Source organism: Melitaea cinxia, chromosome 13, assembly GCF_905220565.1.
Source record: "Melitaea cinxia chromosome 13, ilMelCinx1.1, whole genome shotgun sequence".
In the NCBI taxonomy this organism is placed as follows: Eukaryota; Metazoa; Arthropoda; class Insecta; order Lepidoptera; family Nymphalidae; genus Melitaea; species Melitaea cinxia.
The window spans coordinates 14393272-14412354 of NC_059406.1; the positions used below are offsets into that span (position 1 = coordinate 14393272).

The 19083-nt window shown below is 33.4% G+C and overlaps 1 protein-coding gene across 1 annotated transcript in view; it reads left to right on the plus strand.

Annotated features, from left to right (window-relative positions):
- Positions 1-225: 225 nt before the first annotated feature.
- Positions 226-19083, plus strand: part of LOC123659034 — a 28165-nt gene continuing 9307 nt past the window's right edge. The window contains exons 1-5 of the mRNA XM_045594311.1: positions 226-283; positions 995-1356; positions 4955-5174; positions 5758-5932; positions 7603-7739. Of these exons, the coding sequence (XP_045450267.1) occupies positions 226-283; positions 995-1356; positions 4955-5174; positions 5758-5932; positions 7603-7739 (952 nt within the window). The remainder of the gene's footprint in view (positions 284-994; positions 1357-4954; positions 5175-5757; positions 5933-7602; positions 7740-19083) is intronic.

Sequence of the window (19083 nt, forward strand, 5' to 3'; positions counted from 1 at the left end):
TCTGTCTTTTTGATTTTAAATGCTATACAATTTGCTATGATGAACCGCCTACCATTAGAAGCATACACTCGTTTGCCGACCCAGTCATATATAAAAAGAAATAATAATACATAAAAAAAACTTGAATATTAATTCGCTCAAAATTATTAGAAATTAAAATTTGATACAAATTATTCTATTTCAGATTATGAAGCCTCGTACAGGGCGCAGCCTCGTTCAGGCGCTATGTGGTGTGTGGGCGTGTACCTTTTCACTCAGATAGTTATATGTCAATTTACTACAGGTGAGTGCTTAATAAATTATTCTTAATTCATTTATTGACTTATATTGCCTAATGACATATTGGTTTTATTTAATAATAAAATTTACTGCAGATTTATTATTATTTTAAGTTTATGACAGGTTTTTATTAGATATTGTTCACAATTTTTTTTAAATAAATTCGCAAAAATTATTTTCTTTTTTTATTTGAGAGGCTTATATACTTTACAAATTAAACGGATAACACTTCTGTAGACTCACTGTCCCAGAGGTCTAGATAACTTAACTGTTAAACTTTTTCACATTCTCTCCTCCAAGCTGGTTGTCTGGAAGAGATCGCTGTTTAGCGATAAGACCGCCTGTTGTACATTTCTCTTGTGAATAGCTTAATAAATTGTAAACTTCTTTTTATGTGTACAATAAAGAGTAAATTATTATTATTATTATTATAAGGAAACCGTGTGTAGATCTACTCAAGAGCCCATTCATCTTATTATAATGAAACAACTTTTTAGGATTTTATTTTGGAAATACTCCCGTGACCATGGTTGCTGTAAAGTATCCGAAACGTTGGGTATCTAAAAACATAATATACCGTAATAAAATCCGAAAAATTTATTTCATTATAATGAGAGAAATTTGCGTAAACATCAAAAAACAATAATCCATCCTAATTAGCATATTGGTTTAGTAACAAATATAATAATAATAATACAAGTAAACATTTTGACAGAAAATCTGACATCCACAACAGAAGAAGACCAAACTGTTACACCATTCTACGCGCTTAGTACAGGTATAGTACCAGCGCCCGTGATGCTCCGACTTGGTAACTCAACCATTGATAGCACGAAATCGTTCAAAGTACCACAACCCTCAAAAGAACCTGATACGGGAACTCTAACTGTTCAACCGAATGTGGTACCGGATATGGTACCACACGTTGTATCAGTGAAGAATACCTATTTTGACCATGACAGGAAATATGGACCAACGTTCGAGGATACTCCAGATGGTAATATCACAAAAATAACTGTGCAACTGGGTGAAGATGCTCACCTCAATTGCCGGATTAGTCTCCTTCAAGATAAAACGGTGAGTTAGTAAATTATGTTAGTTTAGCTTGACGGATTTCAGCGAAATATCAATAAAGGCTGTTTGGAACTTCACACGTAAATTTCAGAATAACTGAAAGCGATCTTTGAATCGTGGATTTAGAAGCAAAGTTTTCAGATTGGATTATTCTATTATTTATTTTTTTATATATTTTTTATGTATGTTCGGGGATAACTTCGTCGTTTACGAACCGACTTCGATAATTCTTTTTTTTTTTGTTGGAAAGTAGATATCCTTGGTGTGCTACCATGATAAGGAAACCAGGATCTGATGATGGGATCTCAAAGAAATCGAGAGAAACTCAAAAATCCGTACAACTTTTTACTGGGTGTACAAATTTTGATAATTTTAATCTTTGATAATGCGAATTTACTTGACAAATTTTTCGTCTACCTACGTTGTATTACTTGTCGATATAATTGAAGTCGGTTTTTTTTCGTTTGCCTGCAAACACAATTATATATTTTAGAAACAAGCAAAACACCTGAGCAAAAGCTACTAAGTAGTTCTACTTGTACGAAACCAACTCGCACTTGACCGGCTTCTTTTGTTTTCACAAAAATACCGAGTGACGCCGAGTCTATTTATAAAACAACACTTACAGTTTTCCCAAATTTCTTTGTTATTTTATTTTAATTTCCGTTTTGTGAATTTTAATATCTGGATTAAATGTCACTTTGTATTTGTTTTGGCCAAAAGAAGAATGAAGAAACTAAAATAATATTAATTTTTTTTATCCTATGTAGCAATGTCTTTACAATAGCGTAAATAGTATTTTAAGATTATTTTTTTGTTATTTGATATTCGAAATTCGAAAATCAAAGTATACGATACAAAAATTTGCCTTTATAAATGACTAATATCTTTAGCAATTAATTAATTGAATCTGGAATACAAATCTTAATAAACCTAGACCCATAGTAAATGTTACTATGTAATGAGCAATTGCATTTTAATTAAAATACATTTCCTTTTCACGGTAATTGTGTTAGAGACGTGGCAAACAGCGCCACTTCATTCAACTTCTTAATAAAGTTACTGTTTTTCTTTCCGAAGAGCAAGAATCGCAAACTGAAATGAAGATCTTCACAAACAAAAATTCAACAATTCTCTTAATTTGAACATAACATTTATAAGTTCATTAATTTGGTATCTGATGTACAAATAAATGAGCTAAAGTATTTTATTGTTTACCAACATCAAAGAACGCGGGTTCCGTGATTTAACCAAATATTTCTTTATCAAAACGCATTTTGATATGTTGAAACAATTATTTATTTGTATGTAACTAGTGCGTTTTTCGTCACCTGTTTGTACTCGTGATGCAATTTTTGGGCTCTTAATATAATTGATTTGATATTTCCTATAATATGGGTCAATGTAAAGCTTAAGGTACCCCAAATAAATTTGATTACACAGATTAAAAAAAAAAAACAAAGTAAAAATCATATATTAAATAATTAATTTTCTTTTTTAACATAACTTACCGGTTTATTCATTGTTATCTGTAACACGATTATTATTTATATAAATAAAAATTAATCGCAAAATGCATTTTTAATCGCAAAACTCAAGAACGTGTGGACAGTGTCAACTATTTTTTAAATTTTGTAGAAGATTCTGACACGAGAACTTAAGAAGATTGCGCAAAAAAAAATTAAAATTTAAGAAAATGTAATCTTTGTTTCTAGTTCACGCGTTTGATGGTTCACGAGACAGAAAAATTCCTTTAATTATACCAGAAAGTCGCACATAATTATATAGATATTTTAATAATAAATAAAAATAAGCTGCTCAATGTCGACTGTTATAAGGATTAATAGTCAATAAAAGAGATTATTTGGCCTCGTTTGTTCTTAATTTATAAATACTCTTACATTAACCTTATCTTTTCTTACTAAGTCTGTTTAGCATCAAGCTTAATGATTTTATGTGTTTTTACTTGTACTTATCTAATTTAGACCTTATAAAAAAATTGGGTATTATGTAGGTATTTTAGTTTTTGAAGTCATATATATTTTTTATTTATTAATAAACGCTTCACACTAAACATCCCTATTAGCTAGGATTTTCTCCTATGTCGGGGGTCCAAAAACATACAATGCATATGCACAAACAAAGTATAATATTAAAACAAAATTGAAAATCACAAGCAAAAGTATTTCTAAGAAGTTCCCTTCAAACCAAATTTGTGGATAAATAAAATTTAATTATCATTATTAAGACGCGCACCCCGAACCCTCTATAATGGTTAAAAGCTTCATTGTTTCTGATCTTTTAAGATAATTACCGAAATTGTTACGATATCTGTTAAATTGGCTAACACGAAACTCTCGAGGTCAATTACAAAGGATTCAGTAAATTTATTAACGTTCTGCTCGTTGGTATGGGAAAAAAATGTTGTTTAAGTACAATACGGTTTTCACTCCGCTTTGTAATGAACTGAATAATTCCAATCTTGATTTACTGGGGCGGGGAGAAAGAAATGAAAAAACAACTAAAATGAAGAAAAAAATTATTAATGCTTTTGTATTACATCATGTATGTCGTCAATTTAAATAAATCTTTAAACCAATTTTTAATTTTAACGTGGTTTTTTAGCTGATTAACAGAAGTTCGAAATTTCAAGTAATATTAAAACTGTCGTCTGCTGCTGCTGCTTTTGCGTTATCTATGAAACTTTACGCCACTCATGGCTAGACTTTAGCTGCTATAACTTGATTGCTAGACTGCAATATCAAAGCGCTCAAAGTTCAAAAGCGGATTAGAATCATGTCTTCGTTTATAGCATGGCGTTGCTCGTTCGACCGCATCTATTAGGAAACACTTTGTGGAAGCCACAGTTGTTTGTTTTATCTTATAACGTGACAAAATGTACTTAATCCCACAAGTCCAGTTATCTGCAGAACACAGTTGACAATAACTCTCATAAATTTCTGAGCTAGTAATTTTTTCTTTCGTATTACATTAAAAACTGACTTTGTTAAGTTTTTATCAAAACTTATAATTTTTTTTATGTTTTTGATCATTAGATCTTACCCTTAGATTATCTTTAGATCTTAAACCTTCACTCAATACAAGGAATGTTTTCATTACTATTCAAGCTGAAGTTTAATTCATTTACCTCTTACCTCTTTAGAGATTAAAATAAATTAAAATCCGATGACAAATTATCGGGTAAAAATTGTTGCTGATGCAACATCTCCCATCGCAATTCATTAAGTTTCATGGATTTGGTTTTCGTCGTGTTGCGGCATAACGCCCTTGATGATTGACGAAAGATGGAATATCTTTCTTTGTATGTACGTTTTACAGTATTTACGTCAGTTGTGATCTGGACCAGAATCTGTAATATTTTTTTGAAGTAAAAATTATCTGCGCACGTTTGACTTGGTTCAAAGTACAATATCTTTGATACGACTTCGGATTACAAAATCAGCTAATAAATATATTGCCAATATCAACATGGACGTGAACGACATTGCTTGTCTTGATATTTACGTTTGACGTTCCAAATGTCTATTATATTGTACAAAAATACCTCATTATTCAATGATTAATGTTAAGTGTGTTCTAGGTATCTTGGGTTCGTCGAAGAGGCAAAGAGGAAATTCCTGAACTCCTAACTGTAGGTGCTGTTACATATGCAGCTGATAATAGGGTGTCAGTCGGAAAGAGATATCCTGGTAACTGGAGATTACTTATCAGGGAGGTTAAGCCAGATGACGAAGGAGTTTACGAATGTCAAATATCAACACACCCCCCTAGAGTTAGTAGGACATACCTACATGTGAACAGTAAGTACATTACTCTAAGGTAAATTTTATTGTTAGTAGACAGTGATCCACACTCTCCATAACTTAAAAATAGTAAAAATGTTACTAGAAATTTAAAAATTGATTTTTTCTTTCTATTTCCAATTTAATTCCTTTTAATGCTTTTGTTTCCCTTTGATCGTGGTTATTCTAAAATAAAAATTAGAATAATTATTACTTACATCTATAAATCGTCTCTGTAATATTAAAATAACCGCTTTTTACTGAATGGATATTGATGTATACATCGTCCAAAATATTTTTTTTATAATTTTGTCTGTCTGTCTGTCTGTTTGTTCCGGCTAATCTCTGAAACGGCTGGACTGATTTTGATGGGACTTTTACTGGCAGATAGCTGATATAGTAAGGAGTAACTAAGCTACTTTGTTTTAGAAATGTACCTATTTATTTTATATCTCTGCGAACTGAACAATAACTTTTTTTTAAATTCCACGTGGACTAAGTCGCATAAAATAAAAAGCTAATACAAAATAGTATACTTAGTAATTTTTAATGCTAGCTATCGTAATATTAAATTTATGAGTGAATTTTATCTTTACGTCAGCACCACAAGTATGGGTAGTCGATGAGGCAGGTGGTCCGCTTCAAGCGAAATATTACGAAGCTGAGTCAACTTTAGCGTTGGTGTGTCGAGCGCGACATGTGGAAACACCGGCCGTGCTTACTTGGCTACATGAGGGACGGGCCCTTAATGCTGACACAACAAGAGGAGGAATCAGGTAAGGGTTTGATCGAATTCATACAATATTGAAACACAAATCAAATATGTAATTTACTCCCTACTTAATCTTCTACAAAGTTGAGAATTTTTGGCTTCTAAGCCAATTTTCCCTGCCAAAACGTCTTACATAGAATATGTGGCACAAAATTGATATACGTATAGCTGAAAATTAATATTTCAAGTTGAAATTTCAATCTACAAGCTAATATAATGGAAAATATCTTAGCTTGACAGTTAACCCCGGTTGAAAGGCGAAATCTGTTTATGCCGTATTTCTGGTTCAATGTGTTCCAACGTTGATAGATGATCCGCATTCACCCCTTCAAAAGAAGCTAAAATACATTTTCATATTATATCAGGTACTTTGAAATGCGATATGACATAGCTAAACCTTTTTGCACGTGCACGGAATAAATGAGGTTATAAATAAATAATGGTTACGAGGCCGCTACGTGTACCTTACTATGACACCTTTATAAATTAGTTCCAAAGCATCTAATATCAAATCTTGTAATGGTATCACCTTTTTAGAAAGAAACAAGTTCTTGTATACCCTATTTGTACAGTTCTTATTATGTAAATGCCCAATGTTATTCTTCTGTACGTGTCTCTCTTTCTAAAATGGGAGAAGGTCAACGCCGTGGTCTCAGTAATTCATCAGTGATGGCTGGTTCGATCTCTTGCAGAAGAAATATTTTCATATAGGGTATTAAGTTTTTATGTGTTTGTATAGACTTTTAAGTTATGTAAAATTGTAATTAAGTAAACGAATACTAAGTAGGACTAAAAGTTTCAAAGATATTTTCAAACAAGGCAACGGGTTTTAGACGTATTAGTCAAAGTAAATGTACCTTACCTACCTTTATACCTTTGACCGTTGCGTAGCCAAAACAGTTTGATAAGTATAAGTTATGTACACATCGATATTTTTATATTTATAAGTGCGGGATACACTCTTATAATATTTATATCTTTTACGTGACTCACTCTGTAGATGAATTATTTAATTTTTATATTAAATTTATTGTCATCAATAGAAACATTGAAAGAAATATTAAATAGTCAAACAATGTTTATTTATAGAAACAATTTACTAGTATGTTATTTGATATTTTGGTGTTTTTGAGATTATGGGCCTGTTTCACTGGGTGTGGATAACGCTATTCGACGGATAAGTGTCCAAGAGGTAAAAGTTTTAAAGTAAAACTTCTATACGCCCGCTTGACTTGGGGGAGTAACCTGGTGAATTCGTGATGAGAGCGTTACGAGAAGTAAGATCGGGCTAGGTGAACGGAAGTCGAGAGGGATATATAAGTTAGTGAAGATAGAAAGAGAAAGAGTTACGTTTCGTATATTACTGCAGTGGCAACTAAATGAGTTTTACTTTAGTCGTGTCGTCTAAAACTTACCTACTTGTTTTATATATATAATATGAATATTTCGTAGCGCAGCTAGTGTTTGATGTAATTAAAGAATGAAAAACCTTACATTCACATTGTAAAACTAATATCGTAAACTTTATTATCACTCAATTAAAAAATGAAGTCTAAGTTTAAAAATTCAATGTAATAGAAAGTGTATGTTAAAATCCTATGACAACGTATTCCATAGACAATAAATAGATTTACGATTATGAAAAATTATTAAGACGGGCTATTTTGTCAACAGTGTAAAAACAGAGCAAGTACCGGGCGGCGCTGACAGCGTGCTCAGATTAGCACGCGTGAACAGCAGCGACGCGGGCAACTACACGTGCGCGGTGCGGGGAGCGAGGCCCCACACTGTCGCTGTACATGTGCTCAACGGTAACTTTGTTTATTATAATTAATTTGGTCTATTGTTCGATAGGATAGTGTACTGACGATAATTGATCAGTTGCATTGAGCAATAGTCACAGCTTTGGCTGTTGCGTTACCCTTTACGATATCAATTCCCACTCATGACAAACATTTCGTACAGGCCATACAGGTCTGTGTTTGTATATGTGTACGTCCAGGCTCCCATCATAGGAGTGAATTTTAGTGTCAAGTGTATTTATTTATTGAAGTGAAACTACTTTGCGCACGCTTGACTTGAAGATTGAGGTGGTGAATGTGTGACAAGAGCATTACGAAAAGTGTGATCAGGTGAGGCGAACGGAAATTGAGAGGGGGATATAAGTTAGTGAAGATAGAAAGAGAAAGAAAGAGAGTTACGTTTCGTTTATTACTGCAGGGGCAACTAAATAAATTTTACTTCAGTCGCGTCGTCTAAAACATACTTGTTTTTTTTTTTATTACTAATGTGAATAGTTTCGTTAACTGTGAATCGCTATAACTTTTACGTTCTACATTTTAAAATTAAACTTAAATTATTTTACCCTTTGACTGTAAGAAGTTTGTAAATTATATCCAACAATTTATTCATAATTACATTATTCAAAGATATTTTTGCCCTCCGGTTGAGGTATTTAAGCTTCAATAGATTAAATTTTAAATTTATTACTATATTTTAATATAATTTGATTTTGAAAGTAGTTACTTGGCAGGCCTTAGTTAATAATCTATACAAATAAATAAAATTGGAGTGTCTGTTTGTAATATTAAAATAACCGCTAGTTACTAATTGCATTTGGATGTATACACGGTAAATATGCCAAAATATTTTTTGACAATTTTTGTCCGTTTATCTGTTTGTTCCGGCTAATCTTTGAAACGGCTGGACCGCTTTTGACTGAACTTAGACTATTCTTATTTTAAAAAATTATTTATTTTTTAAGTCTGCAAACTGAACGATATTTTTTTAAGTTTCACGCGGACGAAGTCGCTGGCACAGCTAGATATTTACAAATTCTGTTTAAGATTAATTTGTAAGTAAAAAACGAATTTGAAAGACAGGATATTATTCTTTAATCTCTTTCGAGTACTTCCTTAATCACTGAATATAAAAAGAATTCAAAGCTTTTCTCACTTTTAATGATAATCATAATCGTTTCATATTCATTAATCTACAGAATTATTTAAACTTCGATATGATTTTTTTGATGCTGTGTGGTTACGGCATTAAAAAATATAGCCACATCCTCTCTTCTCGTGGGTGTCGTAAGAGGCGACTAAGGGATAGCACAGTTCCACTACTACCTTGGAACTTAAAAAGCCGACTAACGGCGGGATAACCATCCAACTGTTGGCTTTGAAATACACAGGCCGAAGACGGGCAGCAGCGTCTTCGGTGCGACAAAGCCAGTCCTGCGGTCACCAACCCGCCTGCCCAGTCTGGTGACTTTGGGCAAAACACACGAGTTCACGCCATTTTTTGGCGTGAACTTGTGGAGGCCTATGTCCAATAGTTGACTGCGAAAGGCTGATGTGATGATTTTTTAAGCAATTTTATGCTAGCATGTTAAATTCATAATACACGACGTATTTTAATAATATGAATTGATTATTACTTCTATTAAATATTTCTATTCGATAATTCGTTAAATTAATTGATTTCGTTGCGTATTATCAGTTTCATTTTGTGGTGCATCTGTAAGTAATGATATAAAGTATTGTTTGTATAAACTTGAAAAATTTCGAGCACATCATAATTACAGCAAAAATTAACTTAATTAACTCACATATTTACATATTTTTTATCTGAAGAAATTTTTCTTAACTACCTTTAAAAAAAGGTGGAAGATCTCAATTCGACTGTATTTTTTAAATAAATAAATAAATATCTACAATACACACACGGTCGTCTGTGCCTAAAGTAGGCAATTTAATGCTTGTGTTATTGGTAACAGCCGACTGGTATGGCTACATTTTTTTTTCGATAAATATACATATAGATACTATATATACATAAATATACATATTACACCAGACTGCTGATGGGAATCGAACCCACAACCGAGCAGAAAGTAGGGTCACTACAACCTGCGCCAACGGACTAGTAAATTTAATGTATGTTACCTAAGGATTTTTTACTGGGTGAAATTATTTCCATGATCCTTTTATTAATCTAATTTAAATTAAATTCAAATCTGAAAAGCACTTTTTGAATTATCTCTGATAATGGTTATTTACTGAGTTTTTTTTTTTTTTTCGTCGACCTTCATTGTATTATACCTCATAACTTTTTACTGGGTGTACCGATTTTGATGATTCTTTTTTTTAATCGAAAGCTAGTACTTGTAATGTGGCCTCATTTAAATTATCGAGACGTGATGACTCCTTTTTGAGTAATCTGTAATAACACTTATTTACTATTTTTTCGTCTAACTCTTCCTTGTAGTAGGTACTTGTCAATGTAATTGAAGACGACAAATACGATTACTTTTATTTAGGACGTTGTGAGTTTACAAATCCGGCTTACTTAAAATTCTTTACTATTTTTCTAAACTAAGCATCTTACACTCGATGTATTTCAGCAAAATTGTGAATTTTGTGTTCGAAAACATACACTACATACAAGCACAGTCGTCCAGAATATGACAAACACATCATTGTGGCCGTAAATTATGGCTGACATACGTGACGGACTTTAAAGACGTCGAGTGATGTAATAAAATAGATAAAAGCTCTGCACCGTCTAAGAATTTGATAGTTTGCTATTAATAGAAAACAAACACGTGTTAAGAATAACACGGTGGTGTGGTGGCATATATATATTGTCTTTGTTGTTTCAAAAAAAAAAATAAGAATAAAAATTAAAAAAATGGTGTGTGATTTATGTAACCACGATGGAAGTTAAACTCTTTTTAAATATAACTAGGTTGGCCAACAAGCGTACGGCTCACCTAATAGTAAACGATTGCCGTAGTTTATAGACGTCTGCAATACCAGAAGTATCGCAAACGCGTTGCCGACCCTATCTCTAATTTCCCCCAGGAGCTCTTGTTACCTTACTCACCACCAAGAACACAACACTGTTTGAAAGCAGTATTATTTAGCTGTGATCTTCTTTAATGTCAAAGTACTAACCCAGTCGGGCTGCTCCATATTTTGAGCAGGAAATTTCCTGCTGTGCCCTACCTCAGTTAAAAGTATTCTATTGTTTTTGTGAGTTTTTAGTAAATGAAACTTTAGCGAATAAAAACATTTACATTAATGATACATGCAATAGATGAACGAAAAATTTTGTGGTAACAGAATAGAAGTTTTACTTTAAAAAAAATATGTGTAAATAATTGGTTTATACTCTAATAATAAATACAAACAATACACCTAAAAACTAAAACTTCTAATTTTAAATAAACAACTCGCACTCAATATACCATTTCATTCATAATTGTGTTTGCTCGCAAACGAAAAAAAAAACGACTTCAATTACATCGAAGAGTAATACAACGTAGATCGACGAAAAAATAGTAATACTTTGTTCGTATTCCATATAACGCGACATTATAAAATTGTAGAATTATATAATGTTCTACTGTTATTTCTAACATTTTGTTAGCGATTGTAGGCAGAAATTTCATAAAAGGCCCGTCGTCGATTCGCGCGAAGCGCTGACATCGCTTATTACGGCGGGTTTTTTAGTTGAAGCGGATTTATATTGAATTACGGTTTATGTCTTTCTTATTAAAAATATGTAATGTTCATGTTTTCACACAGCTCCGATGCACGACTGGAGTTTACCCCTTCAGATCAACTGTCTAAATAGGCACAAAAAGGCTTACTAGTCTAAGAAATATATTATTACTATATCAAATTGTAAATAAATGAATGCAATAACGCCATCTATCGGAACCTAATTGCGTTATTAGAAAACGTCTGAACGCCATCTCTAACAAGGTCATTCGTTCAGTAGATTTTACTGTTCAATTTTTTCATTCCGGGGCCTTAAATGAAAATCGATTCTTAAGGAGAAAACTCCAAAAACAGTCAAGTAAATACGCCATATCAGATATAGCTCAAAAAGTTCGAGTCAAATCTCAATTATATTTAAATGGGACCACATGACAAGCACCACCTATCGATTAAAAAAAGAATCATCGATATCGGTCCACCCAGTAAAATAGTAATGAGGTTAATATAACGTTAGTCGACGTAAAATAGCCAAGTAAATACCCAGTATTAGCGATAACTCAAAAATTAAAAGCTCAAATATATTTATAACGAATAAACTGCTACTCTCTACTCTAGTGGAATATTGTAATTTGATCGATAGTGAACGAAGTAATTTCATTACATTTTGATAGATGGCGTTGTGGCAAAGTATTGAACATGACCACAGTCGTCTTAACATCGTCATGTAAATACGTGTCATCAAAGATTACTCAAAAATTGCTCATTATATCTCAATCATATTTAAAACGGACGACATGACAAGTATTAGCTTTTGATTTATACAAAAAAGATCAAAATCAGTGCACCCAGTAAAAAGATATAACGTATAATACAACGTAGGGTGACGAAAAAACCGTCAAGTAAATACGCAATATTAGATATAACTCACAAATTACGAATCAAATCTCAATTAAATTTGAATGGGACCACGTGACGAATAGTAGCTTTTAATTTATATAAAAAACGTCAAAATCGGTGCACCCAGTAAAAAGTTATGAGGTATAATACAACGTAAGGTGACGAAAATAATGTCAAGTAAATACGCGTTATCAAAGATTAATCAAAAAGTAGTTATCAGATCTCGATAAAATTTACATGTGACCACATGATAAACATCAGCTTTCGATTAAAGTAAAAATTATCAAAATCGATACACCCAGTAAAAAGTTATTGCGGATTTTCAAGAGTTTCTCTCGATTTCTCTGGGATCCCATCATCAGATCCTGGTTTCCTTATCATGGTACCAAACTAGGGATATCCCCTTTCCAACAAAAAAAGAATTATCAAAATCGGTACACCCAGTAGAAAGTTATGTGGTATAATACAACGTAGGTCGACGAAAAAAGCGTCAAGTAAAAACGCATTATTAGATATAATTCGAAAAGTAGTTGTTAGATCTCAAATAAATTTAAATGGGACCAATCGGCACACACCACCTTTCGATTAAAACAAAATTTGTCGAAATTGGTCTACCTGGTCAAAAGTTCTGATGTAACATACATAAAAAAAAAAAAAAAAAAAAAAAAAAAATACAGTCGAATTGAGAACCTCCTCCTTTTTTGGAAGTCAGTTAAAAAGCAGTAATAAATTTGAATTTCCGACGCCAATGCGCGCTTTAAGCACGAACGTGTTTGTTTAAATGAGCATCATTGAGGTTCAAACACCACGCATCACCGTAGCCCAATAATAAATAGGTAGTGCATTAAAACACTAAGAGCTGATTGGTATTGATTTGGCTATTGGCTTTGGATATTGGCTGATTGGTGATGGCTATTGGAGCTGGTTGGTGGCTGGAGATCTTTCTCACTAAAATAAAAAATAATTGTTTACGTTATATCTCATTTATGTCTATAATTCTCGTGTCACGATGCTAGTTATAGTACTCCTCCGAAACGGTTGGACCGATTTTTATGAAATTTTGTGTGCATATCGGGTAGGTCTGAGAATCGGCCAACATCTATTTTTCATACTCCTAAGTTATAAAGGGGGTTAATAACATATATGACAAAACAACGTTTGCGGGGTCAGCTAGTAATTAATAATAATATAAAGCGTACTGTTTGAAAATTAGTGTGTGTATACTTCCTAACTTTACGTTGCCAACTTCTTCGTTGACTAGTTAACTTTTTTTTTCGTGACGTGCGCGCATCGTAATAATTTACTCTCATAATTTTTCCTTAACAACCCAAAAGAAGGTATAACTTCAAAAATGTGGGGGACGCTATCGTGTGAAAGAAGGAAACAGCAGTGAAGCTTTACAGCGTTTTTAGCTGTAGCACGATACGGGTGTAATAGTATAGCAGAATTTGCTAAACCGATAAGAATTTGTTTTTATTTTAGAGTTTTATTGTTAAATAATTTATAATTTAATGCATTTACTATTTTTATCCCTATTCCCTACTAATATTATAAATGTGAATGTAAATTTCTTTGTTACGCTTTCACGCAAAATCTATTTAGCCGATCATCATGAAACTTTGTACACATATTTTTGGAGGTTAATATAATAACATAAAGAATTTAGCCACCCCCTCTCTTCCTGTGGGTGTCGTAAGAGGCGACTAAGGGATAACACAGCTCCACTACCACCTTGGAACTTAAAAAGCCGACCGGTGGCGGGATAACCATCCAACTGCTGGCTTTGAAATACACAGGCCAACGACCGGCAGCAGCGTCTTCGGTGCAACAAAGCCAGCCCTGCGGTCACCAACCCGCCTGCCCAGCGTGGTGACTATGGGCAAAACACATGAGTTCACGTTATTTTTGGCGTAAACTTGTGGAGGCCTATGTCCAGCAGTGGACTATATAGGCTGTAATGAATGAAAAAATGAATGAATGAAAAATAACATAGAGCGAAGCCGCGGGTAAAAGTTAGTTCTATATATACATCACAGTAATCGTACTTAATGAGTAAACTTCAGAAGTCGGAGCTGATACATAAACATTTTAGACCGAAATTTTGATTCGGTTAACATCCAACATATGGTATTTTTTGTTTGATTGAAATGAAATATAAAGAAACATCTACTGTGTCCTACGAAACAACGTTGCGTTATTTTATTACATTTACTTAATTATGATCATCATCATTATCAACTCAGCCTGTCGCAGTCCACTGCTGGACATAGGCCTCCACAAGTTCGCGCCGAAATTGGCGCGAACTCACGTGTGTTGCCCATAGTCACCACGCTGGGCAGGAGGGTTGGTAGTAATTACTTAAACGTTCAAAGAAACAATGACCTACTTAATTTATTAATTACAATTAACCTATAAAACGATATTTATTTCAACTATCTGAAAATTAATTTAATAAAATTACTGCTCCGGTTTCGATATTTAAACGTAAATAATTCATTAGCTTTGATGAACGTTGAAATAAATTTTATATCAATTAAATGTTAATTTCGATACGTAATGATTTTTTATGGCAATCTTAATGTTTCTACTTATCCAAGACACTTTCCGCTTATCCAACTAATTCTACCAACTAATCATTGAGAAAGTTTTGGAAGGTGATATTTTGTGGCAATCAACTATTTAAACTTAACAGAAACTACCAGAAAATCAATTATTTATAAAAAAAAATCTGACGTAAAGCAATAAAGTCGCTTGCAGTTAAATATCTTATCCCCGTAAAATATGTAATCCATTTAAATTCAGAATAAAGGCCTTTTCATTTCAACATTAAAAAAAAAAACGGCCATACAATTCGTGACGATGGTCTCTTTTCCGGGATTTATAAGCCTGACAGTCAGACGCAGAAAGCACGTGGCCGAAATTTCCCGTATAATCTCATTAAAATTTCACAAAAAAATTCAAGAGCGCTAATAGGTGGGTACATTCACACCGGAGTGTTTGAAAGAATTTTATAATTTCGTTTGTAATATTTTGCTTTCGGTACTTTTTATTTTTGTTGTTTTGCTCGCGGTGCTGAAAGTTTGTGAGTAACAAGTTGTTTGCTTTTGCATAATATAAATTAAGTGTTCTTAAAAAATTTAAAAGTTACAGCTGATAAAACACGAGTTTATCTCATTCGATTCTCAGTTTCAAAAGTGAAAATTTTAGAAAGCATGACTCAAAACGGAGTTCCATACTATATAATAATTATAACTTATCATTGATTAAAGCTAGTTTTTTATTTTCAATTGTTGTGTAGGCTACTTAGCATTTATTATTTATTTATGTAAATTATATTTATTTGTATTCAACACATATTAGTAACTAGCTACTACTCGCGACTTCGTCTGCGTTGAATAATTACTGGAAAAAAAACCGATTATGAAACATTCTTCATTAGTGCTCCGCTCCTATATCTTAGCGTGATGATATATGTATAGCATATAGCCTTCCTCCATAAATGGGCTATCTAACACTTAACCCTTAACCGGAATAGCTAAATTGTTCTACATTACTGGAATCTTGGGTCCAAATGGACCTTTTAATTAAATTTTTATTTTTATTTTTATTTTATTTTGATAGCTTACAGCTTATTATAACTATTACTAATACAGGATATGAATAAAAAAAAGCTAATAACAAGCTACCACATATAGAATAAATCCAAGCTATTATTTAATACAGAAGAAATTATCACTTAGATGGGTTATAAATGCATTAAAACAATTGTTATGTAATATATAAATGAACTTTTATTCATTTACATCATGAAATTATATATTTTTTTTCACTTTTAATCTTAGGTTATACATTTGGTCATTTTTATCTGGTCATCTTCTTTGGCCATATCAAAAAATAATAAAAACAAAAAAGCTTTAAAATTTTACAATACTTTAGAGTTCTACGTATCTTCACGTTAACAAAAATATAGATTCTTTGTGAGATCAACTGAAAATAAAAAAAATGACAACCTATTCTAAAACCGTAAAATTGTTATCAGTCTTTTACTTATTCTACGTAAGGCACTTGCTACACATTTTTTTTTTGTACATGAAGCTTACATATAAATTTGCAGCATCTACCACGCTTTTGCCATTGTTTATTTTCAATCTTTGGACCACATAAATAGCATCTTCCTCTCTTTCGTGACCCACTTTGAGTGGAAGTTTCTTGTTGTGTATCATTTTGCGGTACATCAACAGTTGGCCTCAGGAAATTATTAATTCTATTCTTCAGATCCATTGAAAATGAAGAATAAACTGCTCTTCTTTCTTGTTGTTCGTTGTTGTTTATCACGAGCTGGACCAACGATCCCATGTAGGTCAGTAATAATGTTGGGACTTCTGATTCTGGAGCTACTAGGCGGTGTCTTAAAGCACTTAAACCTATTTTTGCCTCTATAGTAAGTTTTAGATGACAGTGCATTACCTTCTCCTTTACTTTCATCTTCAACATTATCGTCAGATGAATAGTCACGTGATTGAAAAGTGGCTTCATGTTCTGAATTTCACACATTGTCACTTATGTTTTCTTCGTCACAAGGTTTGAAATCACTCAAAGGTTCTGGTTCTGTATCATTTTCATCCAACAATAGCTCCTGGATATCGTTTTCGCTAAGACTACGCGCCATTATTTCAGAATTGTATCAAAACAATTTAAAATATATATATATATACAAATTTGAAAAAAAAAAACGTACCTGGAATTGTGGGTCCGATTGGACCCAACGACGTCTCGTACTTACACTTCCAGTAAATTCAAAGCGCCACGCATCCGGCACCCGTCGCAACAAGCGACTTAATGACATTACGTTGGGCGCAAAAGTGTTGATGTTCGCGTTTCGAAATTAAACGATTTTTTTGTCGTTGTCGGGTCAAAATGGACCCACGATTCCGGTTAAGGGTTAAATAATTTTTCAAATCGGACTAGTAGTTCCTGAACTTAGCGCGTTCAAACAAACAAACAAACTCTTCAGTAATAAATAAAAATATTATAATATATGTATATAAATTTATTTAACAAGCATGTCCGCGGTAGGTATACGGCGGATTTATTAGCTCTTCGGGCCTGGCCCCATGTCCACGGCACGGCGCCGTTGACGTAAGGGCCCGGTCCCATGTCCAATGAAATGAAATATTACGGCACGACGCTGTCGCCATAAAAAGGCACGGCGCCGTAACGTGTTACGGCGACGCCGTCGTGCCGTAATGCAGTGCCGGCGCCGTACCCGTAAATCGGCGCCGTGCCGTGGACATGGAGCCGGGCCCGAATCTATATTTATACTGACATCTAATTTTTCATTATAAAGGAACGATCTAGAAAGACCTTATCACGCATGACCAAGACTTTGAACAAGGTTACAGAGACGTAATTTTGTGATACAAGAGATTTAATTATTAACAGCTACATTATAGTTTAATTGCTAAAATTGAATAATTTCCATTTCGAATACGATACAACTCATAATTAAAATTAGAGATATCATACATTAAAAACCTGTCTAATTGAAAAGTATCAAAAATAAAACGAAAGGTATAGAAGGAAGCGAACATTGATTACGAAATAAAAAACACTTTTAACAAAACAAACCAAACGAGAGAGAACATTACAGATTGATTTGCGCCTTTAGTCGCTGCCCAGCTTGTACAAACTAAAGCATTATGTAACCTTTCTTAATGAAAGGGCTTTTAGAAGACAAAAGGTTTCCGAAATTCAAACCATTAACACGTTCAATCAAATGGATAAAGAAACTTTTCAGTTATATTACTTAATATTGGAACTAGAGCAATCGATAGTAGAATATATCTCTATTTTTCAGTTAAAATTGATTCTTATATGCTACATGCATGTATTTATATCGAAGTTTATGTACTACTGCGTACCAAGTCACTGATTTGGTTTTCGTTTAATATCCCTTGCTTATGTTATTTTGTATATCTACCAAGTATTCTTTCTTGCAATTGCAAGCAACCGCTCTGGTGTAGTGGTGGATTGGGCTCCGATTCTTCGTCTACGTGGAAAAAGAGGTCTCCCACAGCAGTGGGATGTGACAGGGTGAATCGTGATTCTTTTCTGCGCGTTTTGACACCCGTTTGTCTCACCCAAGGAACACTCCAGTAGGAGAGTATTAAGTAATGGTTTTCTGTAAGATTGTGGTATTTCGCTGCACATGTCATCCTAGTAAATAAATATTATAAATTTATGACATCGCTACGCTAGCGAAGCGTACGCTACGCTTCAGCCTATAATATCTCACTGCTGGGCATAGGCCTCTTTCCCCATGTAGGAGAAGGATCAGAGCTTAATCCACCACACTGCTTAAATGAGTAACGATCGCTATCAGGTGTACATGATAACAACCGCGATCGACGGCTTAACGTGCTCTCCGAGACACGGTAGGGAGACCCACAAAGACTGCACAAACATTCAGACCACGGCAAACATCTGTATGGCCAATACAAGTGAGGGATCGAACCCGCAACCGCCAGCGCAACAGGTACAAACAAGTGCTGTGACCATTGCGCCAACGCGTCATCAACAAACACTTACAACAAAACTTTAATAAATAATAAAATAAAACATTTCTTGGAGTTACTTACAACTTGGATATAATTTGTATAACTTGTGCACATAGTCACGCTTGTACGTGTATTGAATTAGTAATATAATGAAGTTCTTACAACCGACGGAACAAAACTTAATACGGCCACTACAA